This window comes from Amblyomma maculatum, chromosome 3 (assembly GCF_055883805.1).
Source record: "Amblyomma maculatum isolate TAMU_Amacu chromosome 3, ASM5588380v1, whole genome shotgun sequence".
Lineage (NCBI taxonomy): Eukaryota > Metazoa > Arthropoda > Arachnida > Ixodida > Ixodidae > Amblyomma > Amblyomma maculatum.
In genome coordinates, this window is record NC_139346.1 from 80,183,837 (window position 1) to 80,201,497 (window position 17,661).

The following is a 17,661-nucleotide window of genomic DNA, read 5'->3' on the forward strand; positions in this document are numbered from 1 at the left end:
GTGCGATGTCAGTGCACGTTAAAGAACCCCAGGTGGTTGAAATTTCCGGCGTCCTCCACTACGGCGTCTCTCATAGCCTGAGTTGCTTTGGGACGTTAAACCCCACAAACCAAACCAACCGATTCTGTGAGCGTACAGCTGTTAAACGTAGGAATGAGATGCTGGCTGGAACTTCCGTGTTGTCTTTCCGGGTTTTAATCCTCTGAACGTCGATTACATTTTGGTCAATGAGCCTTCCCTGCATTTCTATGGAGTGTGATCGACACTTGAATCTCACCAAATGCTTTGATATTAGGTAGTTTGGACACTTTTGCTCAACGTCTCCATAGTAAGTTTTGTGGCTTTATGAAAGGGACGTAATGGTACTTTGAGGCACTTCTCAACAATAAAAAGGGAAATTTTCCTGGCTGGTTTTTGAGTTTGTTCGCTATTAACAATGTGGTTGCTAGGGAACACCTCTTTTATTTGGGGCAAAAACACCTGCAGTTACGTTGGTTCGCCCCTCATTTCGGAGCACGATTGTGCTTTGTTGTTGTTGTTGTGGCTGTAGGAAGAAGGAAAAGAAAACGCACGGGCCTGCTACTGGCTCTGTAGCTGAACCACCTCCGCTGCCTCATGCAGACATAAGAGAAAATAGACAAGAAAGAAAAGGAAAAAAGAAAGAAAGACGCGCGCCGCAACAACCGTCGTCCGCCACCGAAGCGGTGGCGGGTGCAATGACGGCCTACAACAGATAAAAATTCGGTGGCAGGCTAGCCACCGCCGCAAGCGGCGATGACCTACCTGCCCCAGCCCCAACAGTGCTTTAAGAATAAAGGTGCTATAAAAATATGTTCGGCCATGGTAGCAGCAACTCACCACGAAGCCCAAAAAGACGACGCCACAAGAACATTCATATAAGTCATGCCAACGCCAGCCGTACTCCATGACTGTAACCAAGTATGGCAGAGCTCAGGGCACTTTTGTCATCCAAGGTTAATCTTCGCCGCCAGTAAAAAAAAAAAAAGGAAGCATCAAGAAGAGAGGAGAGGATAGGAGAGTTGTGAGAAATGGGATATGAAAGTGAAAGATGAAGGAGAGGATAGGAAAAGGTGACCGCCGATTTCCCCCGGGTAAGTCAGCCCGGGGTAGCAGTCTGTGAGAAGCGTGAGCCCAAGTGGCATTTCGCCTCCGCCGAGAGTCCTTAAAAATCCAAACACTCGGCAACGGATCGACCACCAGGCTCCTCTTTTGCCCAGAAACAGCGATGCCACGCATTGCTAAGCGTGAGTGCTCGGAGTCCGTGGTATCGCACAGTACACTTCAAACATGCATTAACAGATGCCCCCAGCTTCCAATATCAATCTATATGGTACAGGTAGTACATTATAGCTATAGTTAAACAACTGTGACTATCATGTGCCCAACATAAGGTTACAACGGTATGTTATATAGCACGTAAATGTTCATAAACCTATATGTGATTTAAAACTGGCTTCAGAAACGTAAACATAGCAGATATATCAAAAAATGCTTGTTCTCCTAGAACCAATACAAGACGAAATAAAATGTGTGCGTTGCAAAGTACAGTAAAATATTTCTCTTAAGGTGTTTGAGTCGTGAGTATGAGACCAAATTTGATTAACTGCAAGCTCATCGCGACATATTTCACATAAAGGCGTCTTTTTTGTCAGCAATAACCTATGAACGATAAGTGAATGTCTAATGGTTTCGTTTCGTTTGTGGAGTTTAATGCCCGAAAGCGACTCTGGCTATAAGAGACATCGTAGTGGAGGGCCCGGAAGTTTTGATCACCTATAGGTCTTTAACGAGTACTGACATCGCACAGCACACGGGTGCCTGGCATTTCGCCTCCAGTGAAAAACGGGCGCTTAGGCAGAGATTTGATCCCGCATCCTTGGGCACAGTAACCAAGTGCCGTAACCACTGCGCATCCCCGGCTGGGCGAATATGCGGTTTGTATGAGATATAAGCTAACTTTGATAAAATGTTCCTCATGTCGATAAGGTTTCTATTCTGTTCAAATGGGCTTTACAAAATGCAGCTTGTTGCTTCATTTTTGCAAGCCGCCTGTCACCTAGCTCCCTGTGGCTGCGCACCAACCTTATGTAAGCTGTGTGATAGGTTCACATGCTTTATTTTCGTAGATCAGGCTTGTGTCTGCTCTTTCATTACCGCTAATCCCGCCATGATTGAGGACCCAGCAAAATTTTCTATTATGATTTTCAGATGTGGCCTTTACCAGTTTGTGTATTACGCTTCGGATCAGTGGTTCAAATGCATTTTTTAGAATTTAATTCGCTGAGGAGGTTTGAAGAATCTGAGCAAATGATGCGATTTTTGATGTTTTCATTCCTTATTTTCTGAGCACAAACAGCGTAACATTCTGCTCAAAACAATTTTGTACAATGAGGCCGTCGTATTGTTTCTTCTATTGCTTATTGTACTACAACACTTCCAACATATTTGTTAGTTGTTGGACCATCTGTGTTAAATGCGCTGCAATTCTCATCTCTTTAGTACCAGGTATTGTTGTAATATGTTCTCATGTGGAATCCTTCTTTGCATTTTTGTTAGTGTGAGGTCAAAAAAAAAGAGAAGAGTTCAACGCTGCTGAACCGCATATGGAGTGAAAAGCATTAGCTGCGGGTGACCGAGCGTTCTTCATCTTCTTCTTCTCGGCTATTCAAGGTCATTCGTGACTGCGGCCACGGACTACGCCACGGGCCAAAACCTGGCGTAGTATGGCTTTCGCAATAGCATTGCTGGAAGAGTTTGCCATGGAAGGAGTGGTTCATGTCTTGTGGCAATACTGCCCATATCATCGGTTGTATGCAAGTCCTCGTATAGTTCTTGAAAAGGCAAAAGTAATGACTTTATCATCCGAGGCTTGTCGTTTAAGAGTTTTCTGGATGTGAATTTCGCAATTATGGAATAACAAAGGTGTTTTGGCTGAGTCCTAATTAAGGTCGTATGTGCATATTCATAATCATCGTCAACAGCCTGACTATACCCACTGCAGAGTAAAGGTATATCTCATTTCCGCCAACTAAACTGGTCCGGTACTCGCTGCATCCAATTACCTCTGCAAACTTCTTAATCTCATCCACCCAACTAACTTTCTGGCGCCCCTTGCTACACTTTCTTTCCCTTGGAACCCAATTTGTTACCCTAAGCGACAATCGGTTATCCTCTCTTCGCACTACATGCCCTACGCATGCCCATTTCGTCCTCGGGATTTCCACTAGAATGTCATTAACTGGACTTTTTTTTACCGATTCTGCACATTTTCTATCGCTTAACGTTACACCAAAAAATTTACGTTCCATAGCCCTCTTCGTTGTCCTTAACGCAAGTAGAACCGATTTCATTAGCCTCTCTGTTTCAGCCCCTTAGGCGAGTACCGGTAAGATGCAACTATTGTATACCTTCTTCTTGAGGGATACCGGTAAGCTGCTAGTGATAATCTGCGACCACTTATCCAATACGGTCCATCCCAATAATGTTCTCCTAGTTATTTCCCTTTCATGGTCTGGATCAGCGGTTAGCACCTGTTCTAAGTAAACATATTCTCCTACCATTCCCAAAGCTTCACTACCTATTGTAAACTGATGTTCCTTCCCTAGGCTGTAGAACATTACTTTAGTCGTCTGCATATTGATTTCCAAGTCGAACTTCTGTTTTTCCCGTCTAGGTCATCAATGATTATTTGCGGTTTAATGCCCTGAAATATTTAGCAAGGCAAAGTCATCAGCTAATCGTAGATTACTGAGGTATTCTCCATTAACCTTTATTCATAACTGCCTCATTACACTTCTCTGCATACTCCCTCTAAGCAAGCTGTGAATAGCATTGGGAATAGTTTCCATTGAAGGCTAACTATTTGGGATGTCGTGTAAGCCCCGGATGACAACCGCAGACTGGGAATATGGACGGATATAGTCGCTTCAGCTAAGACGGCTTTTCTGAGCCAACTACAATTCACCCATAGTCTAACAGAGCGAGCACGAAAACGACAGATCCCATTGCAGAGCCGTCACTCTTTCGTGACAGTAGTTTCAGGCCATTGACGGCTTATGTATATATATGCAGTAAAAATGTCAGTTTTTATCAAACGTTACGCCTAACAATTTATGTTCTTATTTGAATGGTAGTGCTGTTTAGTTAAGGTATGGTGTCGGATCGGCTTGCAGGCCTTGTCTCATCAAGAAAAACAGAACCGTTACTGTTTGAGAAGTAAATCTAAATTGGTTTGTATCTGGCCAGGAAGTCTTTTTATCTATCTTCATTCATTATTGCCGCTCACAAGTATATATTCTGGAAGAGGGGCATGCTATTTGCAGGCCATCTACCTAAATTGTATACGTTATATATTGGGACCCATTCATTAGACTTATCGGCTATGAGTTAAACAACTTTGTATGTAAAAGCTCACCGCTAACAAAACTTTTCAATTCATCAAATGCCCCAGGTAACTGCATATGTTTGCAGACCTATTACTATACTTTCAATTGCATACATTAAAGATTTAAAAATCGAATCAAAGAAGTTATAATCCGGCTACTGTGTGCATCGAGTGTGCAGGTAAATAGACACCTACACGCCTTCCGGTTCACTGTTTGTATCCAAAAATAAAGTAGCTTATCCACTTATTAGCTCTTACAATGCGTATTCCAATCATTCAAATTGAACGACAGAGCGAAGTGGCCCCTCTGCAAAATCTTTAGTGCTCCTGAGCTAGCAACACCACTTAGTATGCTGTAGCTGTACGAGACAGATTATTTACACATCCTTGAAACCCTGTCAGCGGAACCGATCGCGGCGAGGATGACGTCCAAAGTAAATCCAACATCGCAAACCTTTTCAGCAAATATCTGCTCTAGCGATTCTCTTAAATCTAACCTTGACATTGTGGATACAACCACAGTTGTGCTTGTGAAAATTACGCTCCTTTTTCACATTTCAGTTCAGAGAAAGACAACTGCTTCCCACAGCCCATACGACTATGTCTTCCCTGCATTCGTCTATGCGCTTGCTTTGTTCCAAACCAGCGCCACTTAAATGTGTTCTTTTGCCTTCGTTTACATCACTTGTGCTGCCCAAGCAGCACCGCGCTGCTGTCTTGATCGCGATGATTTGATCTCGGTGATATTTTTCCACTTCACTGGATGCTGTAATGTATCTCATTTTCAGGTAGTATATGTGAGTATTTGTTAAGCGATAGCTTATACACTTTGCTCAAAAGCTGACGGCGTAGTACTTTTAGTTCTCGGTATGGCCTGTACGCAATAATCGGGGCTAGGTTAAAGAATCATATCATAGTTGTGGTTCTGTAGAGTAGTGATTGCATTTTGTCGATTGGCGATGACAATTTAATGATATCTTTGTAAATATTGAAGTGATGAATTAAAGAAATGAAAAATAAAATTGAAAAGGGGGTTAAGAGGTATCCAAAATGCTCATAATTAAAAGTGGACGCTCAGTACTTAGAAACGTTATAGTGCGTAAATGAGAATTAGTCAATGGACTTGAAGAAAAATTAAAAATTGTAGAAAGAAGAGTTCAAATTTGTCAAATGTTCAGCTTGCAAACCCAATATATTTCTTGATGATGCTAACTATGCATATTGTGCAATTGAAAAAAAAATAGGAAAAAGGATTCACTGGTATGCCGGCATGGCAATGACGTTGACAAGCGAAGAAGATAGTAAGGCTAGGTGAACTTTCTTCCTCAAATTCAAACGCAGCTGCAAACTGGGCAGGGGCTCTTTGTTTTCAATAAACTCAGCTATTTGGTAAGCTGGTGGTGGTAAGATTGATGGTGGAACATTTGGCGCCACTAGTTCTTTGATCTTAGCTGAAGACGAAAATTAAAGTCCTCAGGTTCTTCATCCATCGTTCTGCCCATATTATAATCAAGAGTGAGATGAAACTGATTGATGAGCTGACTCTACAGAGTTTCGACCTGCGCCTCTTTTTCGTAGATATGGGTGGTGTTGACTGTTGTTTTCTTTCTTTGAGCAGACTCTTGGTAAGGTACTTAGGAAAACTTTGTCGGAAAAGCACCAGCCTTGCATGCAGAAACATCACGTGGCATGAAAGCCTCATTTCCATTCACGACGTGTACGATGTGTTTAAAAATTAATCTACTTACAAAATAAACTCAGCAGAGTCTCTTAGATAGGAAACCTTTATAATTGAAAGACAACAAAAGCGATATTGTAATTGAAAGAGCTAACACACGTCCTGCCGTGTCGCGTGGGTTGCATTCTGGCTCGTTAGCCGAAACGCAAAACGCATATTCATGAGCTGTACGATGCCGGTTCACGTTAGGAAGCTCCGTTCGTCTCAGTTAAACCTGAGCTGCCCTCATAGCCCGCCTGTCGCATCCGGACGTACTACATTTCGTTTCGCACCAACACCAAGCATCAGCTTGTGAGAACAGTCGAAACACTTAGCTTAACTGGGCCGAACTGCCTTTCACAAACTGCATAATTCTTTTGCAGCAGCTTCTCTCGGTCTTTGGGATGGAACGTGCCTACTTTTAAATTTGCTTTCCAGGCAGGCGCACCAGAGGGAGAGGTTTTCTCTGCAACGTGGCAGAAAAATACCATGTTTGGGTTTTTCTTCACAGTTGACGACATTTGTCAAGAAAAGGGGACAGCAACTGATACCATTTATCCTGAATAATTACATAAATACAATGAAATCAGACCAGCGCTAAGCAAAGCTTGTGCGGTGCCCCAACCTACGATAGCTACGATGCCTGCCTCCGACGGAAGCGCTAATTTTCCCCAAGCAGCAGGAACGCGCAGCGGGGCTTCGCTTGGCAATGGCATGGGTGGCGCAGTCTTCATACCTCACAATCTAGCCACGTTAGTAGAACCATTTAAAAATTTTCATCCATCGCCGATCGAACTCGCACCCCGTCCGATCAACAGCCGAGCGCGTTAACAGACAACGCCACGAAGGGCACGTGAAAACCACACGGGCGCGACGATGACGCCTACCCCGCGATCTCCAGTAGGGAGCGCGGCACGTGCCATCTGAATCCATCAATGAAGACCAAAACAGCAGATTTGGCTTGTTGGTGATTCATTATAGGTTAAAAGAGCAAACAACGTGACGTGAACACAGGAGAAGAGGACCACAACAACACAGCGCTCGTTGTACCGTCCCCTTCTCCTGCGTTGCCATCACCTTTTTTGCGCTGATAACATATAACGAAGACAAGCGCCGTACCGAGCACGCGCCAACGTCGCCGACTGGAGCTACTACCCTGGTATCCCGCACGGAAGAAGCCGCGCGTCAAATACTTCGCGCATCTAACGCAGAAATCTAGGTGACATGCACCTCTGCAGGAGAGCTCACCTTGCCTAGAGACCCCGCCCACAAGGTGCGGAGCGCATTGCTTGCGCATGTCCATTCCTTGGACGGTGCGGACATCGCGACTCGTTTTTCAAATCACAGTGACAGTGCCAATCAGGTGTCGTGTTAACTTTTAAGCCTTACGAGGCTAAAATATCTGTGCGCGTTCTTCCTGGTTAAGTTCAGTTCACTTCAGTCGTTCAGTCGTGTCTGAATCTTCGTGATCCTATGGACCATATCACGCCACGCTTTCCGCTCTCTCACTGTCTTCCTAACGTCACATAAGTTCATCTGCAGCGCCTCGAGGATGCCATCTAACCATCGCGTTCGCTGCCTACCCCTTCTCTGGTGACCCTCAACCTTTCCCAACATCAAATCTTTCTCCAGCGACTCCTCTCTTCTCATCAGATGACCAAATTAGCTGAGCTTTAACTTTTGAATTTGATGCTCCAATGAGCAATCAGGGTTTATGGTCGACAGTATCGACTCACTTCATCTTCTGGGTGTCCAAGGAACTCTCTGCCGCCTGCTTATTTGCCAGATTTTTTTTTTTTAATTTGTACTTCCCTTGCCCATCACACCTCTTGTCTATCCTATCCTTCCCCACTTACCGCGCCGCTCCACTGCTATGTCTTTTCAACCTCTCTCTCCTCCCCATACTGCTCATGCTATATTGCCGCGTGCCTCTCTGAAAAGAGGAAAAAGAAGAACAGAGGACAAAGAGGACGAAACTGAGTGTAGTGCGTGGAACTGTTCCGATCAGTGATCGCTGCCTTGTACTCGTTACATTTTCTGGTGGAGCAGCCGGGTACGATTTCCCTTTTTGCTGAGTGCAACCCCTCAAGGGCAACCGAGAGCCACCACGGATTTGACACCGGTCCATCGCAGTTGCAGCCGCCGCCTTCGAGGTCAGTCGCCAGAGTTCGGGCCTCTTTCCTGCTCGCCTGTGGCCAACATGCATAGGTCCAACCCGAACATTGCTACTAACGGAGAGTCTACACCCCAGTTCGTCGTCCTCCAGTCTCGAACGCCACCGTCCTTCCATGGCGAGCTTTATGAGGACGCTGAAGACTGGCTGGACCAATTCGAACGGGTCGCCAATTACAACGGCTGGGATGAGCAAAGGAAGCTCTATAATGTCTACTTTGCTCTCGAAGATTCAGCGCGGACGTGGTTCGTGAACCACGAAACGACACTATCAACATTGGACCTCTTTCGTCGGCAGCTGTTGGCGACCTACACCGCCAACGACAGAAGAGAGCGTGCGGGGTCGGCGCTGAAATCTCGTATCCAAGCCCCAAACGAGAGCATTGGAATGTTCTACGAGGAAATGATCCGCCTTTTTAGGCGTTCTGATCCAAATATGTCAGAGGAGACGAAAGTGCGCCACCTAATGCGCGGGGTGAAGCAAGAACTATTTGCTGGGCTTGTGCGCAATCCACCTGGCACGGCATCAGAGTTTCTAGCGGAGGCCACCACAATAGAACAAACACTTCGACACAGGGCTCAGCACTATAACCGTAACGTGTCCGCCATGTCACCGGTCGTCTACGGTTCCGGCATCAACGGTTCTGATGATGCCTTAAGGGAGCTGATTCGATCTGTGGTCAGGGAAGAGCTGAGACATATTCAGCTACGGGGTCTAACATCGTCGTCGAGGCTTCCATCACTCGCGGAGGTCGTTCGCGAAGAAGTGAGGCAAGCCGTCGTCCCGGAACCGTCTGTGCCTGGTGTGCAGCCACCGCCACCGAGTGTGCCAACGTACGCGGCCGTGCTTCAGCAGCATAACCTCTGTGATCCTCCAAGAGGGAACCCCACTGTGCCGCATCCAAACCAGCACCACAGTGGGTACGGCTCTCCCAGAGCCAGAGTGAACCCTCCTACTCTTGATCCAAGCCCACGCCGTCCTCCTCTTCTAGCCGAAGCACGATTCCGAAGGACTGACGTCTGGCGTACCCCTGACAATCAGCCCCTTTGTTACCACTGTGGTGAGGCCGGTCACTTGTTAAGGTTCTGTCCGTACCGCCGCGCCGGACTTCGTGGCTTTCATCCGCGTGCACGATGTCCTCGGAGTGGTGAACGACCACCCGAAATCGAGGAGTACCTGTCGACGCATACGAATCCTCCGGACGTCCCACAGTACGGGTCCCGCGTCATTACCTCTTCCCGTTATCGTTCTCCAAGTCCACGGCCGTCTACATCCCGCACCAGCCGCTCGACGAGCCCCCGCTCCCCGAGGCTTCGGGAAAACTAGGAACAGCGACCTGCGGAGGTGAGGCCGCTGACGAGCGAAGTGCTGAACATACTCCATCAAGTTTAGTACAAGATAACGGCTATCAGACGGCGACATGTAACGATGAACCTGAGTGCGCAATTTCAGACATACCAGTTTCTATCGACGATTGTCTCATTACAGCTTTAGTTGATACGGGGGCGGACTATTCAGTTATGAGCAGTGGGTTAGCCAGGAAATTGAAGAAAGTTTTAACCGAGTGGACTGGGCCTCAGATCCGCACTGCAGGGGGACACCTTATTACCCCGGCTGGAAGATGCGTTGCGAGAGTTGCAATTGACGGATTTGTTTATGTTTGCGACTTCGTTGTACTTACCCACTGTTCGCGAGACGTCATACTCGGCTTGGACTTCTTACAGGCTAATGGTGCGATAATTAATTTACAAGAATCACGAGTGACATTTTCGCCGAGCCAAGCCATTGCGAGATCTAACGTCGACGGTTCATCAACGTCCGCCTTACGTATTACAGCTGCTGACGTTACGGTCCCGCCACGGTGCAGCATTATGGTCTTGGTAGAAAGTGACTCACCATGCGACCGAGACGTACTGGCAGAGACTAACGTGGGCTTGCTTCTTGAGAAAGGGATCTGCGCTGCAAGAGGACTTGCTCGCTTACGGGATGGTTGTGCGAAGCTCTGGATTACGAATTTCGGGGACGAGTTTCAGCACATTGCGAAAGGAACGGCCATCGCGTATGTTGCCGACTTTATTGAGCCAGGGAACATCTGTACTCTGGCGCCGCCGTCACCAGCCATATGTAATGCACCCGACATTCTATCAACTGTGGACATTAATGCCAATCTGTCGGTGGTTGAGCGGCGGCGACTCCTGGACCTCCTTCAGGAATTTGCTGGATGCTTTGCAACGTCTTCGAAAGTTGGGCGTACCCCAGTAGCCAAACACCGCATTATGGTTGCCGCGGAGACCAAGCCGATTTCCCAACACCCATACCGAATGTCGTCAACGGAACGAGAGGCTATTCGAAGGCAGGTGCAGGAAATGCTTATCGATGACGTGGTACAGCCGTCTACCAGCCGCTGGGCTTCGCCTGTAGTGTTGGTGAAGAAAAAAGACAACACCTTGCGTTTTTGCGTCGATTATCGTAAGTTAAATCAGGTAACGAAACGGGACGTATACCCGCTCCCACGTATCGACGACGCATTGGACCGGTTACGCAATGCCAAATATTTCTCGTCGCTTGACCTCAAGAATGGCTACTGGCAGATAGAAGTGGACGAAAGGGACAGAGAGAAAACAGCGTTCGTCACCCCCGACGGCCTTTGTGAATTTAAAGTGCTTCCTTTCGGTCTCTGTTCTGCACCAGCAACCTTCCAGCGAATGATGGACAGCGTTCTCTCTGGACTGAAGTGGCAAACGTGCTTAGTGTATCTTGACGATGTCGTCATTTTCGCGGCTAGTTTTGAAGAGCACCTTGACCGACTGCGAATGGTACTACAGGCACTGCGTTCAGCCCAACTGACGATAAAACCACAGAAATGCCATTTCGAATTCCAGGAGCTCCGCTTTCTTAGCCATGTTATTAGTTCTGAGGGCGTGAAACCAGATCCCGACAAGACTGCTGCTGTGAAAAAGTTTCCGCGCCCAACCGACAAAAAGTCCGTTAGAAGGTTTTTGGGGCTTTGTGCCTATTACAGGCGTTTCGTAGAGAATTTTTCAGTGATTGCCGAGCCTCTTACGCGTCTTACCCGAGACAATGTTCCTTTTGCGTGGCAAGATGATCAAGAGGATGCTTTCAACGAGTTGCGCCGGCGACTGTAGGCCGCCCCGATACTTGCCCATTTTGACAAAAACGCCGCTACGGATATCCATACCGATGCCAGTAATTTTGGACTCGGTGCCGTTCTGATTCAGTGGCAAAATGGCACTGAAAAAGTTATCGCTTACGCAAGTCGCTCTCTTTCAAAAGCAGAGACAAACCACTCAACCACGGAAAAGGAATGTCTCGCGGTAGTTTGGGCCATAACTAAGTTCCGACCCTATATTTACGGCCGACCTTTTAGGGCTGTGAGCGACCACCATTCGTTATGCTGGCTAGCCAACCTCAAAGACCCCTCTGGACGGCTTGCAAGGTGAAGTCTCCATCTCCAAGAATACGACATTACGGTTGTATACAAGAGCGGCCGTAAGCACAGCGACGCCGATTGCTTGTCTCGTGCACCAGTTGATGCTGCCACTCGCGACAGAGAAGACGATGACTTCCCGTTTCTTGCTGTCGTCACGACCACCGACATGGCCCAGCGTCAACGGGCTGACCCCGGTTTACGCCCGCTTATTGAGCATCTCGAAGGCCTTGATGTAGCTGTCCCACGGCGCTTTGCACGGGGTTTATCCTCCTACAGCATTCGCAATGGCGTCCTATATAAGAGAAACTTTCAGCACAACAAGGAAACCTTTTTTCTCGTTGTGCCGTCCGACCTCAGGCCAGAAATCTTGCACGCATGCCACGATGAGCCTTCGGCTGGACATTTAGGAGTCACGCGAACATTAGCACGCATTCGACAAAAATACTATTGGCCTAAGTTGCTGCCTTCAGTCCAGCACTACGTGAGAACATGCCGAGATTGCCAGCGGCGAAAGACACCTCCGCTGAAGCCTGCAGGGCTCCTTCAGCCGATAACTCCGCCAACAGCCCCTTTCCAGCAAGTGGGTATGGATCTTCTGGGCCCTTTCCCAACGTCCGCATCAGGGCACAGATGGATAGTAGTGGCGACGGACTACTTAACGCGATACGCCGAGACACAGGCACTTTCCCGTGCAACTGCTGCAGAAGTAGCCCAGTTTTTTCTTAAGACCATCGTACTGCGCCACGGTGCCCCATCGGTTATTATCACTGACCGCGGTACAGCCTTTAAGGCTGAACTAAGGCAGGCTCTCTTCAGTCTTACCCGCACAAGTCATCGTAGGACTACTGCTTACCATCCGCAAACAAACGGACTGACTGAACGCCTCAATAGAACGCTTGCAGACATGATTTCCATGTACGTCGACGTTGAGCATCGCACGTGGGTTGAAGTCCTTCCGCATGCAACTTTTGCATACAATACGGCTGAACAGGAGACGACGCGTCTTGCACCATTCCAGCTAGTCTACGGTCGTCCCGTCACCACAATGTTGGACGCTATGCTGCCCATAAGTCATGGCGACGATGTCACCAACGCCTATGCAGACGTCGAAATATTTCTACAGCGGGCCGAAGAAGCGCGCCAGCTCGCACGATGCCGTATTCAACAACAACAACATCGCGATGCTAGTCGGTACAACCTCCGACACCGAGACGTTCACTACCAACCTGGCGATCTTGTATGGGTGTGGACACCAGTGCGCCGTCGAGGACTCTCCGAGAAACTACTTCGCCGTTACTTTGGGCCATACGAGGTCATTCGGCGTCTTAGTAACGTGACTTACGAAGTTGTTGCTCGGAGCCAGCGACCTTCAACACGGCGGCGCTCAAGTGCTGAAACTGTTCATGTAGTGCGGATGAAACCGTATTATGAGAGGCAGTGATCTTTTGCGCGTGTGCAGCTTTGTGTTCCCTGCTTCTCCTGTGTGCATAATCTGAGGATATTCCTAGCGTCGAGTGGCCGCTTTCGAAGAGGGGGGTAATGCCGCGTGCCTCTCTGAAAAGAGGAAAAAGAACAGAGGACAAAGAGGACGAAACTGAGTGTAGCGCGTGGAACTGTTCCGATCAGTGATCGCTGCCTTGTACTCGTTACAATATGTTATTCATAATAAATTATCATTTTCTCTCCTGCACTGCGTGATCGGCAGGGTTCTATCAAGTAAAAACTACAGTAAAAGCGGACCCATCCCAGGTAGCACAGAATGTAGGGCCCCAGTAGGTCCGATGTAGGCAAGTGGGGCTGGGGCAACCATCATAAAACATGCATCGGTCCCCGATGGGGCAAATGTGGGCAAGCCCCATTTGGGCTTACCCCTGCTCCTCCTGCATGGGTCCCATAGCGGCGTTTCTTGGGCTAATGCAGAGCACATTCCTGCATCCAGACCACAAGGGTCCCTTGCCGGATATTTGAGGGCAATCCAACCTAAATGTGGGCTTTTTATGGGAGAGCCCTCATAGATCCGAAGTGAGGCCGCCCCCATTAAATCTTTGTGGAACCAACATCGGCCGTAGTGGGGCAAGAAAACGGACATACCCACATGCTGCCCAAATCGGCCCCTTGTAGGTTACTTGAGGGCAGGTGAAATATGAATAAGGGCTCAATTTGGGCAAGCCCTCGTGAAGCCCAAATGAGGCAGCCTTAGCTAAACCGCTTTAGGTCCCACATAGGCTGTAATGGGGCTGGAAGGCGGGCGTGCCCGCATGGTACCAAAATCGGTCCTTTGTGGGGGCTTTGAAGGCCCGTGCAACAGCAGGTGGGCTCTAGGTTCAAAAACAACGTCCAGCCCAATTGGGGCTGCCCACATAAAACTGCTTTATATCCCACATGGGCCGTAATGGGGCTGGAAGGCGGGAGGGCCCGCATGATACCAAAATTGGTCCCTTGTGGGGAATTTGAAGGCACGTGCAACAGCAAGTGGGCTTTAGGTTCAAAACCAACACCGAGCCCAATTGGGGCTGCCCACACAAAACCGCTGTAGGTCCCACATCGGCCGTAATGGGGCTAGAAGGCGTGCGTGCAATTGCGTAATCATTGTTTCTAACTTTTATTTGCATTAGATGTTGCCCTAAATTACCGTTATAGATGATTTGTATAACAGTTGTGGCCATGTTTAGTCGATTAGAAATTTACATGGCTTTAGTTCTCGCGCTCGGGCAAATTGCGCTAGATATACTAAAACAAACTGATTGCTAACTGTTGCCTCTTATGTGGTTGCTTTGGACCGCCTGCAACTCGCAGTACAATATTACTGTTCAGAACACACATCTCATAGCCTGAACAAGATGTACATGAAGTCATTTCGGCTAGATGAATGTTATGAATTATTGTAAAATTTAATATTGCGGCTGTTTAGAAAGTGCAGACATGTATAAAGTAATTACCTAATTATGTGCCTAAATATTTATTGGGAAAACTTGGACTAGGGCTTTCCATCAATTTCCTACGTCGGACCCCTATGAGAATAATGTGGGAAAGCCCAAGTGTGGCTACCGCTATAGAACCCGCATTGGTCCTATGTCATTTTCTGAGGGGCTAACTGAAATAATAAAAAAAAATGTTCCTCCAAAGCGACTACCCAAATCGGTCCAAAGTAGGACCATCGCGGGGAGTTGGCGGGATGTGCCCTTTTAACAATGTCGGAAAAATGTGGGCAGCCCCGCAAGGGCTGCCTGCATCGGCCCCTAGTGGGGCCAATTGGGGCTTTGTCGACAGCCCGCTTCGGGCCTACGTCGGCCCCTCTTGCAGCACCCACATTGAGCCCACCGGGGCTGTCCTGCATTGCCTACATCGGGCCCACCGGGGCCCACCCTTCATAGCCCACTTTGTGCTACCTGGGATAGGCTTTCCCCTCTTGTTGCGCTTAGGGTTCTTAAGTGTCTTAAGCATGTTTTTATGTCACACATACCCATTGAATACATCTGTGAGGTATATCATGCAATGGGCCCCCCGACACTGACATTCAAGCCTTGCAATACCCAGCGCCTAAGAACTTGCCTGTGTTGTAAAAGAGTGCTATGCCTTTTTCGGAATTCAAGGATCGAGGAAGGCCCGATCATCGTTTCACACTCCCATCCCACAAGAGCTACCAGATTTGGCAGGTACTGCCATCTCCGTGATGCCATGTGATCCCGTGACTTACGTAACATGACCACACTGGCCAGTCCATATCAGGCCATGTCACCTGCTAAACACAACCATCCAGGAGCATGCAGCGGCTTTCTGCTCACAATGCAAGCCAAGCCGCCGCTGACTTTTGCTTTGGTTTGTGGCGTTTATCGTTCGAAAGCGAAGGCTATGAGCGGCGTCATAGTGGAGGGCTCCGGAAATTTTGACAACCAGGGTTTCATTAACGTGAACTGACATCGCACAGCACACGGAAGCCTTGCTTTTCGCTTCCATCGAAGAGAGGCAGCCACGGTCACGATGCGATCCCGCATCCTTGGCCACAGAGGTCGAGCACCCTAACCAGTCCACCACCGCGGCGGGAAGCCGACGTTGGCTTTTTTTTTCTGCATAAGGTTGCCTTTAATCCTGCCGTGTTAAATGATTTTGCATCAATGGGAAAATGAATTAACATGAACCACCTGAAATGTAGGTGTTCTCTAAAGGTAAACAAAGATTTATGCTATGCACTGGAGGCGATTACCAAGTCGAGATTTACAGCAAGTTCATACGTGACAGCGTTGGAGGTCCTGTTCCTCAGAAAACCCGGCTTCAGGGCAACTGAACATCCTTGATTGGGCGAGAGGGCTTGCCTGTAGTCAATGCACTATTCACATTACAGATACTTAAGAGATAAAATGGAAGGTCAAGTGATAGAATCTATCCTCCGAGATTTGGGTCGCGACTCTGGCAGGCAACCCCTACTCCGCTGAGGCATAATCGTTTGACTTTCTTAAAAGTAGTTTGATTTAAACCAGTGTATATATGTCTTCAAATGGGTGTCCAGGAACCCTCAAGGGCGAGTGGGAACCCTGTAGAGATATACCGTCCTGCTCGCACAAACCATTGTTCCCAACTGCTTAAACTAGGATTGCATGCGCATGGTAATATTTCGTAAGTTCCGCGCATGCCTCCTCGTTTGCATACTGCGAGTAATCACAGTTTGCCAAGTAGAAATGTTATAAATGCGCATAGGCGATCTCCTGACATCATTTAGGAAAGCAAAACCAAGAACTTCAACACTAAAACTGCACGCGGAATCCATGTGTCTTTAAAATAGTTGCACTGTAACCTGCAAGGGTTGGAAAATTGCAACTCTGCAAAGCTGTCTCATAGTTCTCGCACAAAATATTTCTTTCCCCAGTGTTTTGATTAGGATTTGCGTGCACACGATAATCCTTCGTAAGTTTAGTGAAAGCTTTCTCGTGTGGACACTGCGAATAATGCGAAGTGTGCAAAGCATGCCATGTATAAATGCTATAATGCACTTAGTCGTCCTAGTGACATTATTTCAGAAAGCAAAGCCGGGAACTGCACCAGTGAATCTGGTGCGCAACCCTGTGTCTTCAAAATGATGGTGGCTCTGTAACCTGCAGGGGTTGGAAACCTGCATAGACGCTTTCTCCTTATTTGAGACGCTACCACCAAGTACGTTGACAGCGGCTGGAGGAAACCCTAAAGAAGCGTTTTATCCTAGTACTGCTTACAAGATCAAGGAGAAGAAAAACTGCCAGCGAGTGCTATTCCAACCACCGCAAGCGATAAAGGAATGCGCTGCATCTATCTCACCGCATCGGTGCGAATAGAGTCAGTCCTTTTTAAAAATAGTTCTCTTCAACTAACGAGGTGCGGTGAATTAGTTGGAACCGTAACTAGCTAGAGCTTTGCACCTCTGATGTACCTGCACACGCGCAAGGCGCCAAAGTGATCCTGATAGCGTACCTTGGCAACGGTGGCTTCGAAATCTGTGTCTCCAAGGAGCGCTCTTTTGGCGTAAGCCAACTTCAGAGCCTCAATAAACCTGCAGAAAACCAAGCAACGTGCTATTGCGCAAGTGACGACTTTTTCTCGTGACGAAAGCACACTGCACATTAGCAACAAAACATTCACGACAACAAAGCTATGCCAGTGAAAACGTGTGCACGTAGAAACCGAAATGTAGTTAATTGAACATTAATTAACTAAACTTGTCATACAGGCAGGTACTATCGATATTTTTAAGATTTCTGTATTTACTCACAATGAACACTTTATGAACTAAATACAGGGATAAAAAATGAGTGGAACGCTCAGGCTTCGGCTAAGGAATAGGCGCGACAGTGACTAACACCGCCTTGTCATTGGGAGGATACTTTTATATTTTTGTTGAATTTGAGGACAGGAAGGCACAGTATCCATCTCTCTTGTCATTGGAC

At 47.6% G+C, this 17,661-nt stretch overlaps 1 protein-coding gene across 1 annotated transcript in view; it reads right to left on the bottom strand.

Annotated features, from left to right (window-relative positions):
• LOC146195062 (scoloptoxin SSD14-like) overlaps positions 1-17,661 on the bottom strand; it is a 100,991-nt gene that overhangs the window by 40,615 nt on the left and 42,715 nt on the right. The window contains exon 8 of the mRNA XM_084596710.1: positions 17,189-17,267. Within this exon, the coding sequence (XP_084452836.1) occupies positions 17,189-17,267 (79 nt within the window). The remainder of the gene's footprint in view (positions 1-17,188; positions 17,268-17,661) is intronic.